This window comes from Balaenoptera ricei, chromosome 19 (assembly GCF_028023285.1).
Source record: "Balaenoptera ricei isolate mBalRic1 chromosome 19, mBalRic1.hap2, whole genome shotgun sequence".
NCBI classification, from domain to species: domain Eukaryota; kingdom Metazoa; phylum Chordata; class Mammalia; order Artiodactyla; family Balaenopteridae; genus Balaenoptera; species Balaenoptera ricei.
The window spans coordinates 36,317,693-36,342,969 of record NC_082657.1 but is presented as its reverse complement, the minus strand read 5'-3'; the positions used below and the strand labels follow the sequence as shown (position 1 = coordinate 36,342,969).

General features: G+C 52.0%; 2 protein-coding genes across 2 annotated transcripts in view; both read right to left on the bottom strand.

Moving 5' to 3' along the window:
* DRC7 (dynein regulatory complex subunit 7) overlaps window positions 1-3,168 on the bottom strand; it is a 28,905-nt gene extending 25,737 nt beyond the window's left edge. The window contains exon 1 of the mRNA XM_059905522.1: window positions 3,098-3,168. The gene's annotated coding sequence lies outside the window, so the exon portion shown is untranslated. The remainder of the gene's footprint in view (window positions 1-3,097) is intronic.
* ADGRG3 (adhesion G protein-coupled receptor G3) lies at window positions 128-25,194 on the bottom strand. The gene is made up of 12 exons (XM_059905526.1): window positions 24,738-25,194; window positions 18,426-18,588; window positions 11,774-11,912; window positions 10,022-10,168; window positions 9,066-9,200; window positions 8,483-8,522; window positions 8,187-8,287; window positions 7,913-8,025; window positions 4,952-5,232; window positions 4,660-4,753; window positions 3,098-3,381; window positions 128-981 (listed from the first exon to the last, which is right to left on the bottom strand). The coding sequence occupies exons 1-12, from the start codon at window positions 24,814-24,816 to the stop codon at window positions 869-871; spliced, it is 1,689 nt and encodes a 562-aa protein (XP_059761509.1). The 5' UTR covers window positions 24,817-25,194; the 3' UTR covers window positions 128-868.
* Between the last annotated feature and the right edge of the window lie 83 nt (window positions 25,195-25,277).

The following is a 25,277-nucleotide window of genomic DNA, read 5'->3' as shown; positions in this document are numbered from 1 at the left end:
CTCTCTGCTCAGCCCACACCCCCCGGCCCCCGGCCCTGGCTCCTCAGCCCTCAGGTGTGCAGAGCCCTGGGGACCATATGCCCTCCACCCCCCCACCCCACCCTCCCCTCCCCTCCCCCGAGACAGCAGATCAGAAGTCAGGTCACCGCGGGGCAGGCCAGAGTGGGGACTGGGGGCTTGCTTGAGGTATCCCACCTACTGAGTAAGTGGCATTCTTTGATATTCGGTGTCCCCAACACTTGGAGGGCTGGCAGCCCCCTGAACGGTAGGGGGTCTTCCATGAGGATGGGCCCTGGTGAGAGTGTCTGAGACCAGGGGCAGCCTGGGTGGGAGGACCAAACCCCACCCCCCGACCGTGGCAACAAACCTCCAGTCCATAACTGCCCCAGTGCCTGAGGGGATGGTGGCCCTGAGGGCCCCCCAGGTGCCCGGCCAGACGGTGGAGTTGTGGGAGGGCGGTGACAAGGGGAAGGAAGGGAGGGGAGCGGCTGGGGGCTCCTTCAAGAGGCCGGCCAACGACAAACTTCCTTATTTGGGCTCAGCCCCTTCCTGAGACGAGAAGGCCGCTTTGCTCTGAAGGCAGGGGGTGGGCGTGCTGGCAGGGGTCTCAGGATTACAGGGACTTGAGACTCCTGCCATCCTGGATCTGTGAACGCTCAGACCCATAGGTGTATCTGGATAAGACCTTTGAGGCCACATGGTCCAACCTGATTCCCATCCCCTTGCTCCCCAGTCCCATTGTACAGAGAAGGGCACTGAGGCCCAGAAGGAAGCAGGGAGCACCTCTTCCCTCCCACCAAGGTCACACAGCAAATCAGAGCTGAGTCCAGAGTGCAGGCCAGCCCCGGCCTGGCCACACGGCAGCCCGCTATTCATGAGACACGGTGAGGGCCTGGTCAGCCCGGGCAGTGCCGGAAGACGAGGTCATGGTGCTCTGGCTTGGGAAGTAGAGAACAACAAACCAGCAGAAGATGAAGACACCTGTCAGGGAGGAGAGGGCCTCAGTGAGCCTGGGGCGGGGCCTGGGCTGGCGGCCACCCAGAGGAGAAATCGCTCCACTGTAAAAGTTCAAGAATGGAGGGACTTCCCTGGTGGCACAGTGGTTAAGAATCCGCCTGCCAATTCAGGGGACGTGGGTTCGAGCCCTGGTCTGGGAAGATCCCACATGCCACGGAGCAGCTGAGCCCATGCGCCACAACTAACTGAGCCTGCGGGCCTAGAGCCCGTGTTGCATAACGAGAGAAGCCACCGCAATGAGAAGCCCGCGCACCGCAAGGAAGAGTAGCCCCCGCTCACCGCAACTAGAGAAAGCCCGCGCGCAGCAACGAAGACCCAACGCAGCCAAAAATAAAATAAAATAAATAAACTTATTAAAAAAAAAAAGTTCAAGAATGTATAGAAAAATCAGACAAAAAATGAAACCTACTCCTGAAAAAGAACCAAATAGATAACTTGAGAATGAAAACCAGAGTCCTCGAAATAAAATCTATACACACAGCTATCTCATAAAAGAAAGACCGAAATGAAGGAATTTTCAGACATGCAAAACAACTACCACTGCCCCTCTTATAGAGGATTATTACAGGATGTGCTTCAGCAAGAAGAAAAGGGAAGATGTGAGGTATGAAAATTGTAGTAAGTACAGAAATTGATAAAAAAGTAAAAATCTTTGTGTTTCTTTAAAAGAAATTTAGAACTAAAACCCTACACAACAATAAAAAATATTGAGAAGAGTTCAAGGGCAGTTAAAGTGTGCTGAGGGCTCTGTTTGGGAAGAAGAGAGAAATACTGAGTTACACTCAGTTGAAAAAACTCAGTGCGGTGAAGTGTTCAGACTTAACTATGATGGGTAACCTCAGAAAGAATAATGACATAATCCACAGTTTCAAGGTGCATCCCTCTCCAAGCCGTAACCCCTGGGAATTTTCAGATGTGGACTCATAATTCTTCATCTGGGGACAGTCTCCGGTGGCCTAATAATAATGACTTCTGCTGTTGTTAACATAGTTCCCACATATTGAAGGCCTCCTGTATTACACACACACATTATCTCAGTTATTCATCATGAAATCTGGTGAGAAAAGTACTGGAATTATCCCAGCTGTACAGGTGACTGGATCAGAGGAGCTGAGTGACTTGCTGGGGTGGTGAGTGGAGGTGGGGTTTGAACCCAGGTCTGCTTGTCCCCAGTGCTGCCAACCATGGTGCCATGTAGTCTTGTGAAGCACTGGGAGCCAGCCCTGTCCTTGTGGGCTTTGCACCTGCTGGATCTAGGACCCCTTGGTTCCTAGTGCCTCCTCTGGATGGGATGAGACTGTGAGTCAAAGCACACACCTGTCATTCCTCTCTTGGCTGTTTCCCTCACAGTCAGGCTGTGATGCTTCTTTTAGTTGTGTGTATGAAACAGGGGTATGAGGAGCAAAGAGGACAGGTGCGGGCAGGGAAACCGTGTCCCACATGCACCCTGGGCGCCTGCCCCTTTGCTGGGTATCAGAGAAAGAACCCGGCGGGGGCAGGGAGCAGACGTAGCAAGCATTTCCTCCACTAACCATTTGCTTCCTGCCTTCACAGCCCCTTAGAGACTCTGTTCGTGTCACGTGGCCTTCACATCACATGATCTCACCCTCCTGGTCACAGATGATTGGACCAGAGATGGGCACCTGACCCAAGATGGCCCAGTCAGATCCTTGACTCTCCTAAGAACATGGAAGAGACTGAAGCAGACCGTGGTCACTAGACTTGGAAGGTCACACAGGGATGAGGGGGCCATATTGGGCAGCCAGTCGGGGGCCTTGGGTAGGAATGGGCCAGTGGAGAGAAGAATGAAGAAGTTTCCACAGAGAGAAGGTGAGAGACTACGTGTGACACCAGAGAAAAAGATGGGGAAAGTATCTGCTTTGGTTTTGGTGGCTTTTCCTGACCCTGCTACCAGCTCCCATGAGGTCAGCCAGCCTTCCTGCCCTGGGGTCCTTGGGAGAGCCTTGGATATTTAAAATCGGTACCCTTGATTTGAGCAAGCCTGAGTAGAATCCTGTTTCTTGCCATCTACCCCCTCCCCCCAAAGCCCCCCAACACCTCCCTGGCCCAGGAGCCTCACCTTGCAGAGAGGTGAACAGTGCAAAGACATAGGTGGTGGACAGGCCTAGGGGTGTGAGGATGGCCAGCCCCCAGGTCACGCCCACCAGGCTCGAGAGGCCCAGCAGGGTGAGGACCCCCTTGCAGTGCTGCCCCTTCTCCTTGCCCGCTGTGGCACTCGACAGAGTGAAGATCTTCAAGGCCACCAGGCCCAGGACCACGGCGCTGAAGAGGAAGGTGATGAGGAAATAGCCGTGGACAGTGACGTAGAGGGCAGAGGTGGCAGTTTTCTCACAGAACCAGCACCTGGAGGAGGCGGATGGCCATCAGGACCAGAGGAAGGCTCCTGAGAGCAAGCCCTGGGCTGTCTCCCTGCCTGATCTTCCCTGACCAAAAAGATGCCTTCTCCCATCTCCACCCATCCATTCCCCACTCTCCCGGGGGAGAGTCACAAGGCTCCAGGCTGCTGTCTCTTTAGACCAGTGAGTGTAAAAGGCCAGTTCTGTCCCAAAGACATGTTTCGTTCACCCCACATTATGTTGTAAGAAAAAAAAAATAGAATTAATGACCACCTTTTAAAAGTGAAATGTTTGGCATAAACATCCAAAAATTTTTTTTTTTTTTTGGCCACGCCACACAGCGTATGGGATCTTAATTCCCTGAACAGGGATTGAACCCAGGCCCTGGTAGTGAAAGCGCCAAGTCCTAACCATTGGACCGCCAGGGAATTCCTTAAACATCCAGATTTCTGCTTCTCTTATAAAACCATACAGCTGGCAGCTCTGTGGATGCCCTCCTGAGGGACAGTAGTCAGCTGCCCATTAGACTGGCATGTGATCGCCAGTCTGTCGCTGTGCCCACCCAGGCCGCTGCATGTACTTATGTTCCCAGCCCGGCCCCTGGGGCCCTGCATTTGAGGCCCTGGGGACAGGACCAAGGCCCCACCAGCTCTTCTTAGCACAGAACCATGGGCCTCAGGCAGGTATCCTGGGAGAGGCTCAGCTCAGCTCCCCTGTTCCCTGCACTGCAGGAGTGAAGGCCCAAAAGAGCATGTGGATCAGCCCCCCATTGTACAGATGAGGAGACCGAGGCTCTGGAAGGGGACAGGCTTGCCCAAGGTCACACAGCTACTCAGAAACAGAGTCTGGATAGAATCAGGGCTGCTGCAAATATTGGGCAGGTTGTGCCCTGCACAAAGGCACCTGGCTGGGGGGCAGGTGGGGGCTGAAATCCAACTCACCCTCCACTCGCCAGGCTGAGCACCTGGCATGGCAGGTCAGAGGGATGGGGGGCGGGGTACCTTTTAAATTTGTCCAAAGGTGCTATGTAGGCTGTGGTGACCCAGGCTAGAGCAAGGCGTCCTGCCTCCTGGTCCGGTTCTCTCTCCTTCTCACCCCCTCTCTCACTGTACTTCCTCTCTCCGGGCCTCAGTTTACCCTTGCAGGCCGTGAGCTAGCTGGATCTGAGGATCCTTTGCCTTGACTTACTCGTCTCTCTTCCCAGGATCCCCTCCTCCCCCCACCTCCACCTCCTTCTGGTCCCCAGGACCCTGAGACCACCCCAGCTCCCACAGCCAGCACTCACAGCTCCAACGTGGTGGTGTTCTTCTTGTCACGGATGGCATAGGGGCCATAGCTGTTGGCGCTCCCTGTGCCAATGACTATTAGGGCAGGCAGGCCTGGGGGCAAGGGGAAGAGGAGGTATGGCATTGCTGGGGCTCCCTTGGCACGTCCTCCTCCAAATCCCCCTCCAGCTGTCCATCCCTCGAGCTCTGAGCCAATCAAAGAGGGAGCTGCCCCTCCCCCACCCCAGGCTGGTCCCCTTCCTGCCTCTTCCAGAGTCAGCCATGCCCTCTGCCTGGCCAAGCGGCACCTACCCCAGCCCACGAGGCTCAGCTTCAGGAAGTAGTGCCCGACGTAGGTGTTAAAGACCTTGATGACGAGCAGGTAGAGGTGGAAGGCTTCCAGGCCCATCCAGGTGAAGGCACAGAGCAGGAAGTAGTGGAAGACGGCCCCCCGGGCCCAACAGGCAGCATCGGACCCCTTCAGGCCATGCCCCACATTGATGAAGAAGGCCAGATTCAGGAGAAATAAGCTGACGCTCAAGGCCACGTGGATCTTGGGGGCGTCTTCAAACTTGAACTTCTGCCGGGAAAACCTGGGGCAAGAAGGGCCAGTGAGAGGCTGCAAGGGGGCACCCAGGCCTCTCCATCTGACCACCTCTGTTCCACCCCTGCCAGCAACCAGAGTGTGAGAACATTCCAGTTCAAGTCCACGAGCCCTCTCATGACCCGTAGGGCCCTATGGATTCTGGATCCTGTTGGCTTCATCCCTTGACTCCATGCTTGAGCCAAATTACCTAATTTGCAATTCCCTAAATGCATTCTGCTTCTCTACGCCTCCCGGACTTTGCCCACACTCTTCCCTCTGCTCTCAATGCCTTTCCCTGCTTCACCTTCAAAATCCCCCTTGGGTGTTTCTTTCTGGGACGGCTGTCTCTGAATGTCACTTATCCCAGGCCTATTTGGAAGCTTCCCAGCAGTGAGCGCAGTGTAACTCTCCACCCACCCCTTATTTCCATCTCTCCCCAGGCTTTGACCTGGGGCCTCACACAATAAGCAGGAGGAAGCCCTGCATTGGTTGAGTGAGTGGACAGACAGGGCGTGGATGCATGAAGCCTAGAACTGAGTAGGGAGGGTGAGGCTCAGAGAGGAACAGGGACCCAGAGCCACAGCGCAGGGCAGGGGCTCCGGACTCCCAGTCCAGGGCTTCTTCCCAGGGCTCACTTCCCCCTCCGTGGAGTTCCCACTGCCAATTCCTAGCAAATCAGCTCCAAAGGACTCTCAGTGGAGGGATGGGAGCTCAGGGCTGCCTGGAGTGGGCATGAGGGATAATGTCCACCTCACCTGAGATGCCAGGCCCCACCCTTGGGAGATGTCGACAGTGCCTCCTGGCGCTCCAAGCCCGTCTCACAGGGACCAGCAGTGCAGCCAGCTGGCAAGTCATGCTCAGTTTATTGCAGATGGATGCTCGGCTTATGAGGCCAGGGCTTGGGGGATGGGGGCAGGGGGGGCACCACTTACACTCACAGTTCGGTCCGAGATGGAGTGGGTGGGGCTGGTGGGGGCCTCAGCCCAGGGCCAACCAGTGCCAGCATGTGCAGGAAGGCAGTGGGAGGGCCCCAGACTGGGAGTCAGGAGACCAAGGGCTGCTCCAGGCCCGTCATGGGTCGGGAGGCCAACTGTGGGGCTGCTCCCACAGGCTCCTTCAGGCTGGCAGTTCCTGCGGGTCCCTCAGCCACGGCCGGGGCCTGGGCACAGGCTGCAGGAGCCTCTGGTGCTTCTGCTCCTCCTTCTTCCAGAAACAGCCCCAGGTTTCCCTGGGGAGCACCCTTTCCCACTCTCAGCCATGCGCTCTCAAACCCAAGGGCAGGCACTTGGGCGGCCTGACCAGTCAGTGTAATTCATCCTTTCATCACAGTGGCGTGTTCAGTCATGGGCACATGGTCTAAGTTAGACCAGTATAACTCAACTCTGGTATACATAGGATAAAACTGCACAGACATATACACACACACACACACACAGGACATGCACAGGGTCAGCTTCCTTGGTGTATGACCTCTGCAGGGCCCTGCAACCAGAAGGGCCCTATGCTTATTTTAATGCTCTGCTGTCACCATCTTGAAATTCTTAATAATTTTTGAGCAAGGGGTTACATATTTTCATTTTGGACTGGGCCCTACAAATGATATAGCCAGTCCTGTGTGCGTGTGTGAACACACACACAACTGAGTGCGTGTGGAAAATGGTGAAAACTGAATGAGCTCTGCAGTCTTGTTAGCAGTGCTGTAACAATGTCAATTTCCTGGTTTTATATTGTACTACAGTTATAGAAAATGTCATCACTGAGGAAAGCTGGATGAAGGAACCATGGGACTCTAGGTACTATTTTTGCAAGTTCCTGTTAGTCTATAATTATTTCAAAATAAAATTTTTAAAATTTATATATTTATGTATTTTTATTTTTGGCTGCATTGGGTCTTTGCTGCTGCGCGTGGGCTTTCTCTAGTTGCAGAGAGCAGGGGCTACTCTTTGTTGTGGTGCGCAGGCTTCTCATTGCGGTGGCTTCCCTTGTTACGGAGCATGGGCTCTAGGTGTGCGGGCTTCAGTAGTTGTGGCATGAGGGCTCAGTAGTTGTGGCTCTTGGGCTCTAGAGTGCAGGCTCAGTAGCTGTGGGGCACGGGCTTAGTTGCTCCGCGGCATGTGGGATCCTCCCAAACCAGGGCTCGAACCCGTGTCCCCTGCGTTGGCAGGCGGATTCCTAACCACTGTACCATCAGAGAAGTCCAATAAAGTTTTTTTAGAAACTTCAATTCTGGGCCTTAGTTTAGAATATTAGCTGTCCAGGCAGCTAAGAAGCTATGATGCAAGCCTGGGGATCCCCAAGGCCCCTGAGGATGGAGAAGTTGCCTGACATGACTGACAAAGGAGAAAGCAAAGTTTTGAGAATCAGAGGGACACCAAGTCCTGGAGACATCTTTTGAGCCCCTGGATCCAACATCACCTGAAGTGAACTCACCTTGGGCTTTTCAATTCTGTGAACCACACATTACCTATTATGTTTAAGCCAATTTGAGTTGAGTTTCTGCCACTTGTAACTGAAATAGCCAGACACATTTCAACCTCCAATCCCATTTTATAGATGAGGAAACGGAGGTTTGGAGAAAATATCAGTGTAATGCTGCATGACTAACACTACCCTGCTGGTTTCTACCCTGCCCTGCTGCCGCTCTTGAGGGCAGGACGGAGATGTGGGGTGGGGATGGGGTGACCCACCTCAGGACAGCGTAGAGGACAATGGTGAAGGCCAGGAAGATCATGGAGGTTCCGCAGCCAGCCTGGGAAATGCGTGTGAGGGCCTTTACGGTGACTTGGTCCAAGACCGGCCTCTGTGGATGATCCCCCCAAATAAGAATCCTATCAGTTGGAGACCAGGCCCAGACACCCCAAAGGCCTGGCCCCTGCCAGGAAGCCTCCTCCCTGGGCCGGGAGCCTTGGCACTTCCAGAATTGCTAGGATGGCGGAGGGGGGGCGGGTGGTGTGCCATTACCAGCAGCAGGGCGAAGAAGGTCAGGTGGTCACAGCGGCAGATAGTCCTATCGACTCCGAACTCTGTGGAGCAGCCCTTGGAAGACCAGTCTCCTGATGACCCTGGGGAGGAGGAGAGGGAGCCTAGGGGAGGGGACGGGAATATAGGGAAGCAGAGGGGAGGGGAGGGCAGGGAAAGGGAAGAGAGGGGTCCAGAGAGGAAAGAAAGAGGGGAGGGGCCCTGCGGTTGGAGTCCTGTCCCCTAAGGAGCCCTTACCCTCCACCCATCTTACCCAGGGAAGATCCTCCAGGCCCTACCTTTAGTCACGTCCCAGAATACACAGCTGAGGGTCACGTTCTGAAACCAGAGATTGGGAGTCAGGGGCGAGGCAGGGGAAGTTGGGAGAGGGGAGAGGAGGGTAGGACGGGGACGGGGAGAGGACAGTGTGCTCTGGGTCTCAGCACACGCACGCGTTAGGTAGAAGCAAGTCTCAGCCTGTGGTCACGCAGGAACGCGAAGCGTTTGATGTATCCTGGGTCAGCGTGTCGGGGGTGTGGAGAGGCGTGGGGCTGTGGCTGGCAGGGGCGCAGGTCTGCAGACGCATGCCTTTAGGGGAGCGTGTGTGTGGGCAGCCGTGCGCGTGCACGTGTGTTTGCCAGGTCCCCTGGGCATCTCTGTGAGCACAGGAGTGGAGGGTGTCTGGGAGGCATGTGGATACATATGTGCACAGGGTAGGCATGTGTCCATGGGCACAATTGTGTGTCTGGTCCTAATGGCTTCTCCCAGGTGGATGTGGGAGCGTGGGGTGTGCAGAGTCCGTGTGTGTCTGCCCACATGCCCAGGGGTGCCCACCCACATGTCTGCCCCTCAGGAGCTGCCAGGCCAGGGTGGGGGACTCACAGGAGGCTGGTGCTGGTGGGAGAAGGTGATCTCCAAAGGCTCAGCCAGGCCGGTGACATTTATATGACCCAAACTCAAGCCCACCACGTGATTGTTCAACACGCTGCTGCCGTCCTCTAGGCTGAGCCGGGGGCCCTGTGGAGAGACATGGGTGAGGCCAGGCTGCACAAGGGGCTGCCCCAACCCAACCCTGGTCAGGGCTCCTGGGAGCCTCTAGGGCTTGTGGCCCTTGCCTGGAGGGCAAAGTCTGGGGCCGGGGGACCAGGGGGCAGGGAGTCACGGACGACCTTCTTCCTGCTGCTCCCTGTACTCTGCTCCAGCTGGGCCAGGGCGGGCCCTACACTCCAGGCCAAGCGGCAGCAAAGCCATGTACCTGATGGCTCTCCGTTGCTGGTCTCCAGGCCTCCCCCGCCCTCTTAACTGGAGTGCAGGGTTAGAAGGAAGATCAGCCGGGAAACGGAGGGCAGTGGTGCCTACAGGTGGGGAGCACCTGCCCACACCAGCACTCAGGGATACACATGTCCCCATGGGAGTGGAGACACACCTCTGGGGACATACCTGGTACAAATTTGCAAGGGCCTGGGTACACTTGCTCATGTGAACATGGTCACACCAGCACACATGATTATGTGCGCACCAGGAATAAGGAAGGAGATGCATGTTTGTTCATGCACAAGGACACACAGGGGACATGAACACACTTGGGATACACATACAGGAGTCCAAGGGCACAGGTGTGGGCAGTCCAAACAGCTGAGTGTGAATAACCAGCGTGAGCCTGCGGTCCACAGACCCTAGAGACGGGGGTCTGGGATGGCCTCGGCTGCTTTAGGAACGTTCCAGAGGCTCCTCACTTCCTCCATCCCCATCGGGTCCCTCAGCAAAGACTCCAGAGAGGGCCAGCATGTCCTGGGTAACCAAGCATTGAGCCTCAGCCACCCTGAGCCTCTCCTCACCTTGAAGACATTCCCCGAACCAACGTCCAGGATGGTTATGGCCAACCGAACCATTGGCCTGCTGCCCTGGAAGGATTCAAAAAGGCTCCTGGGCAGCCGGACTCTGTCAGGGTGCTGGTGCTCATCCTCTGTCACCTGCTTCGGAACCTGCAACCACAGACCCAGCCGCTCTGTCTTTCCCTGAGGAGCCCAGCCCCCAACACAGGTCCTGCCCGCCCCCCCCCCCCCACTAGATGGAAGGAGAAACAGGCATGCTGGGTGGTGGGGCAGCACTGAGGACCGAGGACAGCTCTGAGAGGCAGGACACCTGGGGGCATGGTCCAAGCTCTGCTCTGTCCAGGCTGTGAGCCCCTGGCCAAATCACAGCCCTTGTGGAGCCTCGGTTTTCCCAATATGGAGAACGGAGCCAGTAAGATGCCCGCATGGCCACCCATCAGGCTGAAAGTGGGCTGTGAAGGGGCGACACCTGGACAGGTCAGTTTGCAAGTGTGAGGGAGGGTCAGTTGTGGTGCTTTTGGTCAGGGTCCTGACCCCCATTGTGCTGACATATGGCTATGGTGACAGTGTCTGTTTTCCAACTCAGGGATAAATGGAAAACGTAAGGCCATCAGGAAGGGAGACAGCAAGGGCCGAGAGGGAGGACACAAGAATTCACACTGAATGTGATATCCAGCCCCGCCCAACAACAACACATTTTGTAAAAGCTAAGAATGGTCAAAATATTAAAATAAATTTTACTGGTAGTTGCCAAGCGTGTTTTGTTCATTCTCTGACCTCATTGCTCCCCTGGGGCTGCAGCCTGGTCCCACCTGGTCCTGCCTCAAAAGCATCCCTTGGGCATTGGAACAGGGGGCACTAAGTGTTGTAGCCGAGAGCCTCAACTTTCTGCTTCCCAGTCCAGAACCTTGTCAAAAGGACACATGGGTGATTTCACAGGCTGGTTTATACCCCACGCAGAGGGCTCAGCTGCTGGGGTGACGTGATAAAGGGTTGAGAAAGGCCCCGTCCATCTTCCATCTCCCCTTCTCCAGGCAGACCTAAAGTCCCTCCATGATAGACCACTTCCCTGCTGCCCAAACTTCCACCCTCAGCTTTATGCCTTAAGGGAGGCTGTGCCCTGGCTGCACCAAGCATTCCCTGTGAGTTATCTCATTTGCTCCCTCTGACAACCTTGAAAGTGGGCAATATCATCCCCATTTTACAGATGGGGAAACCAAGGCTCAGAAAAGTTAGGTAATTTGCCCAAGATCACAATAGCTGGTAAGGGGCGGAACTGGGATTTGAATCCAGACCTATGTAAACCCAGAGTCTGCCCGTTAACCCTTTGCAGCGCCTCTACAAGTGCCTTTACCTGGTTTCTAATGTGCCCCTGGTGGAAGAGTTCATGGGAACCTCAGACTTTGGAGGAGCCTTCGAGCTCATTTTACAGATGAGGACTCGGGGGCCCAGAGAGGGGAGGGGATTTCCTGGAGGACACCTAATCAGGTGGTGGGAAGTCCAGGGCTAGAACCCTGACTCTCGATTCGGTGATCTTCTGAAGGTCTCATCCTAGCACCCTAGGTAATATATTACCAGGATCCACTCAACCAATTAACTCACCAGCACCCATTAACCTGGTGGCAGAGAACTACCAAATGGGACATGGGAAGGATAACTGTTGATGCACCAATCACAGACCATGACTCTCTCAGAAAAATATGCCTGAGGAAAGTAGGACCAGGACCGGCCAGTGGGGATGGGGGAAGCCTTCACCTGAGAGGGGGTCAGAGAGAAGTGCAGGTCTTCTGAGATGCTGGTGCTGATGTTCTTGACAAGAGCCGTCAAAAAACCCATATTCACTGTCTCTGTCAGACTCTCCTCCGCCAGATGGATCTCATAGTTCAGCCAGTATCTACAAGGGAAGATAGGGTCTTGCAGGCTGAGTTACCCACTCACCTGGTCCACTCACCTGGATGACGGGAGGAGAGATACCATGCGCAGCGATCATCAGGCTCCTGGTGTAGGAGGGGTGACCCAGAATATCAAAGGGAAGACCCTGGGATGCTGCAGGAGAAGAGGGGTGGCACGGGAGTGATTCATGCTGGTTCTGAGGGATTCCGGCCAGTGGCCCCTCTGAGTATTTTATGTATTTCTCTTTTTCGTAACAAAATACATTACAATGTAAAGTTTGTCATTTTAACCATTTTAAAGTGTGCAATTCAATGGCATTAAATACATTCACAATGTGTGAAACCATCTTTGCTATCTAGTTCCAGAACATGACCATCACCTCAAAAGGAAACCCTGAACCCATTAAGCAGTTACTCTTCCCCCAGCCTCTGGCAACCACTAATCTATGAATTTGCCTATTCTGGATATTTCATATAAATGGAATTATATGATATCTGGTCTTTTGTGTCTGGCTTCTTTCACTTAGCATGTTTTCAAGGTTTATCTATGTTGTAGCATGTATACGTATTTCATTCCTTTATACGGATGAATAATATTCCTTTGTATGCATATACCGTATTTTGTTTATACATTTATCCATTGATGGGCATTTGGATTGTTTCCACTTTTTGGCTATTGTGAATAGAGCTGCTTGTATTCACGTAAAAGCTTTTGTTTGAAGGCTTGTTTTTAATTCTTTTGGGTGGATACCTAGGAGTAGAATTGCTGTGTAATTCTGTGTTTAACTTCTTGAGGAAGTGTTAAACTGTTTTCCATAGCAGCTGCACCATTTTATATTCCCACCACCAATGTATGAGGGTTTCAGTTTCTCCAGATTCTTGCCAACACTTGATATTTTTCACTTTGTTTTGTTTCATTTGCAATTATAGCCATCCTAGTGGGTGTGAAGTGGTATCTCATTGCAGTTTTAATTTGCATTTCTCTAGTGACTAATGATGTTAAGCACCTTTTCATGTGTTTATTGGTCTCTGTAAATCTTCTTTAGAGAAATTCTTCTGAGTATTGGAAACTGTGGGATGATCACTGTGAGGTGTGAGGGCTAACTCACATTTATTGAGTGCTAGGTGAATACTGGGAATTCAGCCTTTGAAGACTTAGCTGTATGGGAACTGACTTATGGGAACTGAGCTGGTCTTGGAAACACATAGAACACAAATTTAATTGCCATTTATTTTACTACAGCCCCCTTGCCATGGGCTACAAAGTTAGGGTGAGGAAAGTACCCCCTCCCACCCACGTCCCTATCCTGGTGCTCTCCATGGTGCTGAAACTTCTCTTTGGCCAGAGTTCCTTTTCCCAAGCCTGGGGTCCTAAGACATGCTGCCCACCTTTTTAAAGCAATTTTAAACAGGTGAAGGCTGAGGTAGCAAAGGTATAGAAGGGGAACAAGAGCAGATAGAGCCAGATCGAGGCTACTGGAAAGGAGTAGCTATGGAGGGCTTGCCACGGAGGCAAAAGGGAGGCTTTTATTTCGACATTTTTTTGAACAGAGTTACCAAGGAATAAAACTCCAAGGAAACCACAGGAAAAAAAATATTGTAAAATATAAAGAGTAAACCATGCAAATATGTGCACATGAGCTTGGATGGTTCAGGCAATTAGAACATTCAGCCAGAAACAGTGGGATGAGATTGCCCAAATCCATTGATTGAGCTACACCAACTGATACTAGTTTTTTATTTATCTCTTAAAAATCTAAATGAAGAAGTATTGTGATTTTTATTGTTACCAAATAAAATAGAGAATTGTATTTCACAATACATATAGTTCACCTCATGCACTTAAAAAATTCCTTGGCCTTACCAAACAGCCCATGAATTTACCTTCTTGAGGGAAGATTTCCTGATCTGGTTCTCAGAGCACTTTAAAAAAATTGTTTTAGTTGTGAAAAGTAACATATATTCAAAAAGTCTAAACCATAGATGTACAGTTGAATTTTTAATTATAAAGTTGACACCAACTTAAGGATCATCTTCTTTGTCTGATATTGATTTAGCTATTCAGACATCTTTTGGTTCGTGTTTGCATGATACATTTTTTCATTGTAAGTGGTGTGAGGTTCAACAACTTGTCTTTTACCTTGGAGGGGATATATTGATATTCTCTAGTCCTCTGAATGTCCAAGAGATTCACTGAGGTGATGGGACCCTGAATTCTTGTGGAGGTTGTCTCTTACCCTCTAGTTCACATATGTCTTCCTAAGGCATCTTCACAACTTGCCACTTTCTGCTCATCAGATCTAATCAGCATAAGTGAAACAAATTTTTTAAAAAAGATGAAACTCAGGCATACTGATGAGGGAAAGAAGCCAGATACAAAAGAGTATGCACTATGTGATTCTATTTATAGGAAGTCTGAGAACAGGGAAAATCAATACTTGGTTATAGAAGTTAAAATAACGGTTACCGTGAGGTGGCGCTATTGACTGGGAAGGAGCATGAGGGACCCCTCTGTGAGGCTAGAAAAGTTTTATAAGCTTAATGTGGGTGGTAATTAAAGGATGAGTATATAAATATGTAGAATTTTATTGATCTGTACAGTTAACATGTATGCATTTTGCTGTCATATGTGTGTGTGTGTGTGTGTGTGTGGGGGTATATATATATATATATATATATATATATATATATATATATATATTATACCTCAAAATAGATTTTCTTGGAAAAAATTCAGGCTTTGGACTTCTGCTTCAGAGTAGGGTGGAGTTATTTGTGATGGATCAATGCTCTCACTGAGAACAAATAGAAAAGCTAGATATAATACAGAAATAATTTGTTTAAAGGCATCAGAGAGCTGCTAAAGCAGAGAGGGGCTAAAATTCTGCAGAGGGAGCATCATAGAGAAATGAACTGAAAATCTGCTGTTGCTTTTTTTCCCCGGGGACATGTGCTCATTCTAAGCATGTCCCTTGTCTAAGCATGGACGAAAGGCTGGGAATTTGAGCTTCATCTGAATAGAGGTCACTGTTGGTCATAAAAAATGCCCTGCTGTCACAATATGAATGAACCTCAAAAACGTGCTAAGTGAAGAAAGCCAGATGCAAAAGACAACATGTTGTATGGTTTCCTTATATAAAATGCCCAGACAGATCAGTGGTTGACTGTGGCTGGGTTTGGATTGCAAACAGGCACAAGAGCACTTTGTCAAGTATAAACAGGGCATTTGGTGGTCTTGGTGGTGGTGTTGGGGTGGTGCAGAGGGTGAAGAAATAAACCTGGGCACTCGAAGGGTCTCAAAAGTACAGCTGATTTCTCCTCCAGACATTTTTCAGAATTGTGAGACTCTATAGTCTGAGAGGCACTAGCTAAGCTGAAAATTCTGAAAAGTAAGAGTTTTCCACAGTATTTTACTTTCTTTTAGTGGATCATAGAGACAAACGTGAAAGATAAAGCAATAAATCTTTGAGAAGAAAACATCGAAGAGTATCTTCATGATCCTGGGGATGCAAACATTTCCTAAAAAGGACCCCAAAGCATTAACTATAAAGTAAAAATCTGGTATATTACACTACATTAAAATTAAGAATGTCTGTCTGTAGTCAAAAGACAATGCTAAGAGAATGAAAAGGCAATCCACAATGAAGGAGAACATATTCATGTGTATCTATTTGCAAAGACATGTAACCAGAATATATAAAGAACCCCTAAAGATCACTCAGAAAAATTCAAACAACCCCATAAAACAACAAGCCAAAGACTTAAAAGGCCATTTCACAAAGAGGATATCAAAATGTCTAATAAATATATGAAAGATTAAGTTAAACTTAATCAGGTAAATATAATTAAAATCACCATATGATACAGTACAAACTTGCCAGAATGGCTAAAATGAAAAAGCAGACAATACCAAGTGTTGACAAGGATGTGAAACAACTAGAACTATCATACACTGATCGTGGGAGTGAAATTTGGTTTAAGAACTTTGGAAAACTGTTAGGCAGTTTCTATTAAAGCTAATCACATGCCTTCCCTATGACCCACCAATTTCACTCCTAGGAATATACCTTACAGAAACACATACGTTCACCAAAACACACGAACAAGAATATTTACAGCAACACTCTTTGTATAAGCCAGAAACTGGAGATTACCCAAATGTTACTATACAGCAACATAGTAGAATGGATAAATGACGTATGTGATATATCTATAGCTATCTATATCCATCCATATCTATCTATCTATCTATCTAAAGAAATACACCAAAATGAAAATAATGATTATCTCTGGATAGTAAGAAGGGGAATTTTCCACTTTTCTTCTTATAGCTGCTTTCTAAATATTTTATGAAGAATAAAATTACTGGACTTCCCTGGTGGTGCAGTGGTTAAGAAGCCGCCTGCCAATGCAGGGGACACGGGTTCAAGCCCTGGTCCGGGAAGATCCCACATGCCGCGGAGCAGCTAAGCCCGTGTGCCACAACTACTAAGCCTGAGCTCTAGAGCCCGCGAGCCACAACTACTGAGCCCTCGTGCCACAACTACGGAAGTCCACGCGCCTAGAGCCTGTGCTCTGCAACAAGAGAAGCCACTGCAATGAGAAGCCCACACACCGCAACGAAGAGTAGCCCCTGCTCACTGCAACTAGAGAAAGCCCGCACGCAGCAACAAAGACCCAATGCAGCCAAAAATAAATAAATAAAATAAATAAAATTTAAAAATCAAATTACTTTTATAATTAGAGTCATTAAAATAAAGAACACTCAAATTTATTGAGTTCCTATTATTTGCTAATAACTTTTCCATGCATAATCTCCTTTAATCTCAACAACCACCCCAGGAGGAAGGTATAGGAGAGAGATCAAGAATAAAGGCTTTGGAACAGTAATGAAATGACAATGCTGGTAAGATAATGATAACAGCTAACGTGTCTGAATTATGTATTTAATCTTTGCAGTAATTCTACAAGTCAGGTGTTATTTCAGCCCCATTTTACAGATGAGGAAACTGAAAGTTAACCTGTCCAAAGTCCAATTCCACTTTTGAGCACTGCCAGTCTGACCCTAGTCTGTATGACTGTACACTTCCCCTACTGCCCTCCAGACCTAGGTCCATGTTTGACTTTGCTACCTACCTGTTGTGTAACGTGGGCAAGTTACTTAACCTATGGGAGCCTTAGTTTTCTTACCTGAAAAAAGGGTTGATAACAGGACCTACCTCATAGGGTTGTAAAGGTAAAGGAGATAACTTGGCTAAGTGATAGAGTTGGGAACCGAGTCCACATCTTCTGATGTCAGAGCTCCTACTTTTCCCCAAGGTGTTTAAGCCCTCCATAAGGCAGCACAAAGAGGAGCTTCCTGAACAGCTGCTCGGAGATCCGAAGCTCCCGGAGCAGCTGCAGGTACGCATGGGAGCCTTTTCAGGCCACTGAAGTGATGGCACTCAATCAGATTGTTGTGCTAACATCAAGTCTGAGAACATAAACTTTTCACTCATTTTCTCCAACAAATATATACTGAGTGCATACAAGCCTGTCCTGAGTATCCCAGAAGAGGATGGGTAACTCCGATTGGAAGGGAGAGGAGGGGAGAAAGGCAAAGATCTTTTTGAAGGTGACTCTTGGAGATGCTGTATTCCAAACCCTTTCCTCTCCCTCAATCCAGTATCTCTTGGTCTCCTGGTCTTATCAGTCTCTTGATCTCACTGATTCTACATCATTCAACGTCTCTGACCCATCCCTCCTACCCAGGTACACAGTGCCAATTGGTGGTGGTGCTGGTGGTGGTTCAGCCCTCACTATTACCCAGACCACCACAGTTGCATCCTACCTGCTCACGTCTCTTGTCACATCACCACCCTCATATCCTTCCCTGAAGCCTGAGCCATCTTTCTAAAACGCAACGTTGACTATGCTCTTCCTGTATTTAAAATATATCATTGCCCTGACCCCTCCCGCAGTGGTATAGCTGCTTACACAACCCTTCACACTTTGGTCCCTGCTTACATTTCCAGCCCAACCCCCCCTACCAACCTCCCCATTGTTGCCTCCACCCCCAGCACTTTACTCTTTCACAGTTCAAAGCACTGTAGTTCTCCCTGTATCCCCTAACACTGCTTGAGTCCAATGGGAAATCTCCTATGCAGCCTTCAAAACCCTTTCATGGGTGGCCTCATCTGTGAAGCCTTGGCAGTTTTCCCTCCTTTGAGCTAACCTGGTGCCTTGTCTACCCTCTGTATGATCGCACTCTAGAATCACCATCATTTGGGGCCATGTCTCTCCCTCCACAACTCCCAATGACAGGGACAGGGGCTAATTTCACCTCTGCATCCCCTGGATCATAGGGTCTTGGTGGTCAGGGGGAATGTGGGTGTCAAACAAGGTGGAAGGGTGAGATGAGAGTGGCATTTTCTGGGTCCAAATAGGGCTGATAGCTCCATCCCTTCCTAACAGCCTTCCTACTCCACCCCTGCCGGAGCCCCCAGATTCCTGCTCCAGCTCAGAGGGCCCTTTACCTCTGCAAGTTTCCCAGGTTGCAGGATTCATTCCCTGACCCTGCACACTCTGAGAAGCACTTAGCAGTGTCCTTAAGGCCGAAGTCGTCAAATCGGTTTGCATTGATGAGTCCTTTGCAGGGTTGTCTTGACTCCTCAGGTATGGTTGCGGAATTCTTCTGATCTAAGAGAGGGATGCAAAGTGTGAATGGGCTGCATGGGGAGGGGCCACACGGGCAGCGGGTAGGGGAGCTCAGGCTCCAGAGTCTGGTGGTGCGGACTAGAATCCGGCTCCATCCATCCACGCTGACTGTGTGAACCTGAGCTGGACTCATACCCATCTCATTCTTTATACACTTGCATACTATTTCAGTATATGGGCGTTGCTATGCTTTTTCAATTGGTCCCCTGTTGGTGAACATTTAGGGTGTTTTTGTTTTGTTTCGTTTACTATTTTGAATAATGCTACTTATACCTTTGTCAGCTTATGTTAAGAATTCATAGAAAACATTCCTATCCTTGGAATTTCTGTATCAAAATGTAGGAACTTTTAGAAATTGCTAAGTATTATGGAATTTCCTTCTTAAAAGGGCTACACCTATTTACACTCACACCAAAAGTGGGCAAGAGTGACTATTTACTCACATGTTCACAGCCCTAGACTTTACCAAACTTTCAAATCTTTGCCAGTTTGAGGGGTAAAATTGAATTTCATTTCAACTTAAGAAGGAGTTTGAGCATCTATTTGTATGTCTTTTTCCATGAACTGCTTTATTGTATCCTTTATGGGAGTGGTGGGGCTGGATCTTGACAATCTGCACCTTTACATTTCTGACTGGCCCACCAGGAACTGTGGGTGAAGTGGGCAGGGAGACATTTACTTTTCATATTTTCACACCCTTCTCCAGTGTTTGATTTTTTTAAAAAAATTATGCACAATATTACTTTCACATTAAATGAAACTAGTTAAATTTTAAGACAAAAATAAAATACATGGTAAAGATAATGGCAGACCAAAGTTAGGGTAAACGTAGGTAAAAAAATATTTTCAAGTGGATTTTATAATAATTAGCCCTATATGTGACAATGTTTTAAGTAGCTTGTAAAGGAACTTCAGTTTTCTGTTAGACTGTAAAGATATTCATAACACGTTGTTTAATGGGAAAAATCACATGATGGGTGAGCATGTGTATAATAACATCCATGTTTGCTTTTTAAACAGAGGAGGAAGAGAGAAAGAAGAAGGAAGGAAGGCGTAAGAGAAAAAGAGAAAGAGGGAAGAAGAGCAGAGAGGGGGAGGAAATTGTCAGCTCCAGGGAAGGCACCATTCTCTTTGTAATTCCAGCCCTCTGTATGCCTGAGGGGTTACACATGGGTGCTGGGTGCAGGGAGCAACTCGGTGGGTGTTAACAGAGCCTCCCTCCTGGCCTGCCATGAAATTTCAGGGCCGTTGGGCTTGCGAAGCTCTTGGCAAGTACCTGGTGCGGAGAAGATTATGAAACATCGTTTTTGCAATTACTTTTGGAAGATGTTAGAAGAAGCATTTAGCCCAGACAGGGAGAGCCTGAACCAGGCCAGTGCGCGGGAGGCCCCTCCAGACCCACCCTACTCTTCTCCATCCCGCTCTGCCCCAGAGGTTGGCCTCCAAGGACCACCTCAATCTGGGTTCATATGGGGGGGGGGGCGAGGAGGTCAGAGGTCAGGGCAGTACTCGCCCCTCCCTAAGGCTCCCCACCAGTGGCCTGCTTCCCTCTGCCAACAGCCACAGCTTCTTGTCCCTTGTGCCAGCCCTGACAGGTTCTTGGTAAAGTATCCTTTATTAAAGAGTGTGTCTGCTTCCCTCTGGGCCCCCACCATGCCCTGGACTCTTTTGAAGCAGCCCATCACTCTGCTAGACTGTTGAGTCCCTTGAGGTCAGGGACCACATGGTATATGAGCACAGGGCCTGACACTGAGTAGAGGGCTCCAGCAGCGCTTCTGGAATGAATGAACGAAAGAGCAAATGAACGCATGGCAACTGCCCCAAAATGTCCACAAAAGAAGGAGCCTTGGGCTTCCCTAGTGGCGCAGTGGTTGAGAATCCGCCTGCCAATGCAGGGGGACACGGGTTCGAGCCCTGGCCTGGGAAGATCCCACATGCCGCGGAGCAACTAAGCCCGTGTGCCACAACTACTCAGCCTGCGCTCTAGAGCCCGCGAGCCACAACTACTGAGCCCACCTGCCACAACTATTGACACCTGCACGCCTAGAGCCCGTGCTCCGCAACAAGAGAAGCCACCGCAACGAAGAGCAGCCCCCGCTCGCCACAACTAGAGAAAAGCCCACGCTCAGCAACAAAGACCCAACGCAGCCAAAAATAAATTGATTAATTAATTTAAAAAAAAAAAAAAAAAAAAGGAGCCTTCCCTCTAGATGTAAACCTCTCGGGGCTCCTCACACTGTTTAAACAGCTGAACCAGAGCACCCGTCACCACAGGGTAAACTCCATCACTCGGGGGAGCCTTCAAGGCCCGACCAGAAAATTACAACTTTCATGAGGGGCCCAGGGTCCTTATGAGACCGAGCAAGAGCCACTAGTGGTTGTGAAGTTAATTAATCAGGTGTTGCCGCCATCCCGCTGGGACAGCCCGGCCATTTTTCACACTGTTTGGAGCCATAGACTAAACTTCGCGTTTCCCTGAATCTCCCAACATTTGAAGAGAAGAGGGTTTTTTGAAGCCCCAGAAAGAGGTCGGTCCGTACGCGCAAAGCCGTGTGACCACATGCTGGACACACACAGGGGTGGGGGACAGGCACACAGGCCACTCACTGAAGCAAGAGCGAAACAGCAGGAGCACGCAAGGCTCGGAGATGCATGCACGGGGCGGGAGCAGCTTCCTCTGCCCGAGGGGATCCCTGCAGATGGCACAGAGCGCCAGGGAGAGCTGGCCAGGTGGGCCAGGGGTGGGGCCAGCTTTCTTGGGAGCGGGGACAGCAAGGGCCGGGCCAGGCGCCCTCCAGCTGCCTCTGGACAACCACCGCCTGGCTGTGGGCAAGGCCGAGCACGAAGGGGCAGGAAGAGCCTTGTTCCCGGCTTGGATGACTGAGGACCGGGGGACCGCTGAGGGGACACGGAGGGGAGCCGGCGTGACAGGGGAAGGGGGGTGGACGGGGTGGGGGGAGGGCTGTGCAGGCCCGGCCCGGCCTCAGCCTCGAGGGTCCCAGCCGCCTTCCCCTGGAGCTCAGAGGCCATCTGGAGAAGAGCTTGTCCTGGGCCCACCCGTGTCCCAGAGCCAGGCCTGTCGGGGAGCCGCAGCCTGAGGGACGAAGTGTGGGCGCACCCCCCACGCTCTCCCATCTCCAGGGTGCTGTGGGGAAGCAAAGGGGACCTGAGACCAGGGCTGACCAAAGTCTATCGGGAGAGCAGGACTGACCCCGACGACGGAGGAGGTGCTGCGGCCGTCAGGTGGGCTCCTCGGAGGACCTGCTCCAGACGCCCCCCTCCCTGCCCCCGACCCTGGGTCTCCCCGGCTTGGCCGGAGGCGTGAGGAGCCGGCCGCTCACCTGAGGCCAGGTGCAGGAGGAGCAGGACGACCAGGGCCCCGCGGGCCACCATCCCTGGCCAGCCTGGTCCACGCCGGCCGGAGCCCTGCAGCTGCGCGCCCCGCCGCTCCCAGGCTCTGCCGAGCCGGCCCACCCCCGCCCCCCGCCACGGCCGCAGCGTTGCCGCTTCCTGTGGCCCCGCTCACGCCCTTCCTGCTCCATGGCACCGTCGGTTGGGTTGTGAAAGGTGAGTGTGGGCAACCGGACAGCGTTCCTAGTCGCACCCCGCCCCGTGACCACCTGCAGAGCGGACCCGACTCGGCAGGAGCTGCTGAACCCACCCAGGGATGCTGCGCCCAGGGCCTCGTCTGGGTGGGTGCTGCGGGGCTGGGGTTCAGCGGCCACAGAGGCCTCGGCACCCGAGCAGGGCCCTGGGGAGTGACAGTGAGCCAGGCTTCGGAGTCAGGAACCCTTACCTCAGATGCTCCTTTCACAAGCTGGGGGCCTCCCTGAGCCTGTTTCCTCCTCTGTGACGCGCATACAGCAATGCAGCTGCCCCCTAGGGCTGTGTTGGGGTCTGAGGAGACCGGCAGCATGCCGGGCGCACGGCCTGGCTATAGGGATGAGGATGAAGATGTGGAGAGCGTTCGCACTCCCTCATTCATGCCTGTGATTTGGACAAGACCAGGCTCAAGCCCACGCCTGCTGGGGTCCAGAGGAGGAGCCAGCAGCCCTGGAGGCCCCGGGGCCCCTCCCCCCCCCAGCAGACTGAATAACAGGAGGGGCAGGATGGCGGGGGACAGGAGCATGGGCCCTGGGGGTTGCTCCGGCCTGGGCTGACATCTGTCCTGGCCACTTCCTGGCGGCCCGAGTTTGCGTGAGCCGACCTCTGCTAAGGAGGCAAGTTTCTCACGAGGCATGGGGAGAGCTCCTGAGATGATGCCTGTGGAATTGCTCAGTCAGTGGGCGTGGCCATTATTATCACTATCATGATTATCAGTACTGTGAAATTATCATCACCATCGCCCAGCGGGTCACAGGTGGCCCAGACGGGAAGTGGGGCAGCAAACACATATGGGGTGCAGTATGTAGGCAGGGGAAGGGCTGACCACCCAGGCCCCCACTGTGGTGGCCCCAAGGAAGCCATGTGGATGAGGCCAGGGCCCTTGGCTGGCTACTTCGAGATCAGAAGGTGAAGGGCGCTCCGCCAAGGAAGTACATCATCACCAGCATCCGCTCTCGGGGCTACACGGCCAGAGCTGGCCCTGCTCCACCCTGGGGTCTAATGGGGACCCGCCCAGCCCTGACTGGCCTCTATTTCCCCTTCCTCCCACACAGTGTCCGGACAGGACTCAGTCTCCTGCTAGGCCCTCTGGGCCTGGGGAGGGTCAGGGCCACTCATGGGGCGTGGGCGGCAGGTGGGAATCTGACATGGGCCCCAGGCACTTCCTCTGCAGCGAAGGCTGGGAGGGTGAATGCCCCTCCTCCCACCCAGCCGCATGTCCCGGCAAGGGGAGAGAGTGGACGGCTTTGTGAACTGTGACCTGCTAGGCCCACCCCTGGAGACCCACCCGGTGCCTGGGCCCTCCAGAGGGGCTCATGGATGCCTGTTTGTAAAGAAGAGCCTGGAGGCCTGCAGACCAGGACCCAGATCGTGTGCAGCACACCTGGGATGACAGGAGCGGGGACTGGCAAAGTGGCAAGGAGGGCCCGGCAGAGCCAGAGAGAGGGCCACCTCTCCTGGGCCCCACGGGGGCTGGCGATTGGCCTGGGGCCACTTGGAGCCCTGGGACCGCTAAATTCCAGGGGAAACCTTCCCCTTCTGCCACCTCCCACCCCTAGCTTGTGCATACGGCTCCAGGTGGGCACCTGTCTCCAGGAGCGAGGCCTCCAGTACTCTGGCCGGGCCTGGCCAGCACTCACACCCTGGCCACTCCAATCCATTTCCCACTCCAAAGGGGAAACAAACCTGGCCACGTCCTGGTGGGAAGAGTGGTCCTATCGTCCAAAGTCCCACAGCCCAGAGAAGCGCATGGTAAGAACCATCAGGGTCAAGGAGCACCATGGAGCTGTCAGGTGGCCCGTGCAGGGCGGGTCACGAGAGGATGGGACCCGACCCAGCACCCCAGCCCCACTACCTGAGCTGACCTCAGAAACAGAAACTAGGTGCCAAGAGAGTTCTTTGAAGTGGGAGAATTTGAGGGGAGTCCCACCTGCCCGGGGGAGGGGGCTGGGTCCCTTCCTTCCCTCTCTGAGGATGGGGGAGGTATCCCCTCAGGTCTAGCCAAGTGATGGGGGTCCAAGAGACCCGAGAGAGGTCTCTGAGAGCGGAGCTGGCTCTGATTCCACCCAGCTGCTCAACCGGGACACTGTGGGAAAGGTTTGTCCTCTGTCCTCAGGGGTTGGGGCACAAGAGGAGCCCGCCACCTGGAGAAGGTGGAGGCAGAGGCCAATGGAAGCAGCAGGAGGAGGGGTTGGGAGAGAGGCAGGGGGCAGGGGGTTCCCACATGCCAAGGTCCCTGCAGGTCCCCAAACATCCCACATTCACGTTCATCACACCACTGCCAGTCCCCTAGCCACCAAGGCACTTCACACCCGTCCCGTCCAACTCCAGAGAGCTGCCTCTTTCCCCGGCCTGCGCTCCCCCTGGAGCAGCCAGGAGAGGAGGGAGGAGACTGCAGGGGCGGAAAGCTCAGATGTGGGCCTGGGCTGGACCTGTGCTGGACCTTTAGACCTGGACACAGAGAGCCGTGATCGAACAAGACTGCTCCCATAACTGAAGGGGGACAGAAACTTATTTGCCTGCCTCACCTGTGTCACAGGATGGAGAGGGGAAATTTGACGGGACAAGTTTGAAGGCAGTGATGGCAGAAGAGTCCAGTCGTTTCATTCTTGCAGACCATCCACTTCACACCGGTCAATAAACTGGTTACACAGGTCCCGCGACCAGCCAAGGGCTGAATTCAGCCCTCAGACGTGATTTCTTTGACCAGAGAATATTTTGGATTAGCCAAGTTTTTTAAATCAGGGGATTTTACACCAGCACGATCTGGATTTCTTATTTGTCATAAAAGGCAGGCAGTCTTGGCTACACGGGCCTTCATCCCTCCGAGGTGGCGACCGGCTGGAGCGGAGCAGCTGCTGCATTCTCTGCGTGGGGCTCGTAACCTTCAGTTCACCACAGACCCCGCGCAGCACTGACACCCAGTTGCCATTCCTCCCCCCACCCTTGCCCTGACAACGTTTCCAGCAGATGTCTTTCACACATGGCCCTCTTCTATTGTTCATGTTTCCTGATTGGCCCCCAGGTGTTTTTTTATCATTGATTCTTAAGCACAGAAAAAAGCTCAG

What these genes read in the sequence shown, in the direction of transcription:
- ADGRG3 (XM_059905526.1), bottom strand. Translation starts at nt 24,816, where the DNA reads ATGAAACGACTGGACTCTTCTGCCATCACTGCCTTCAAACTTGTCCCG. An exon ending in GCTGAGCCTCGTGGGCTGGG is followed by an intron (nt 4,754 to 4,951) that starts GTAGGTGCCGCT and finishes CCTTGCCCCCAG; the next exon opens with GCCTGCCTGCCCTAATAGTC. An exon ending in ACTGTTCACCTCTCTGCAAG is followed by an intron (nt 982 to 3,097) that starts GTGAGGCTCCTG and finishes CCTCCCTGACAG; the next exon opens with GTGTCTTCATCTTCTGCTGG.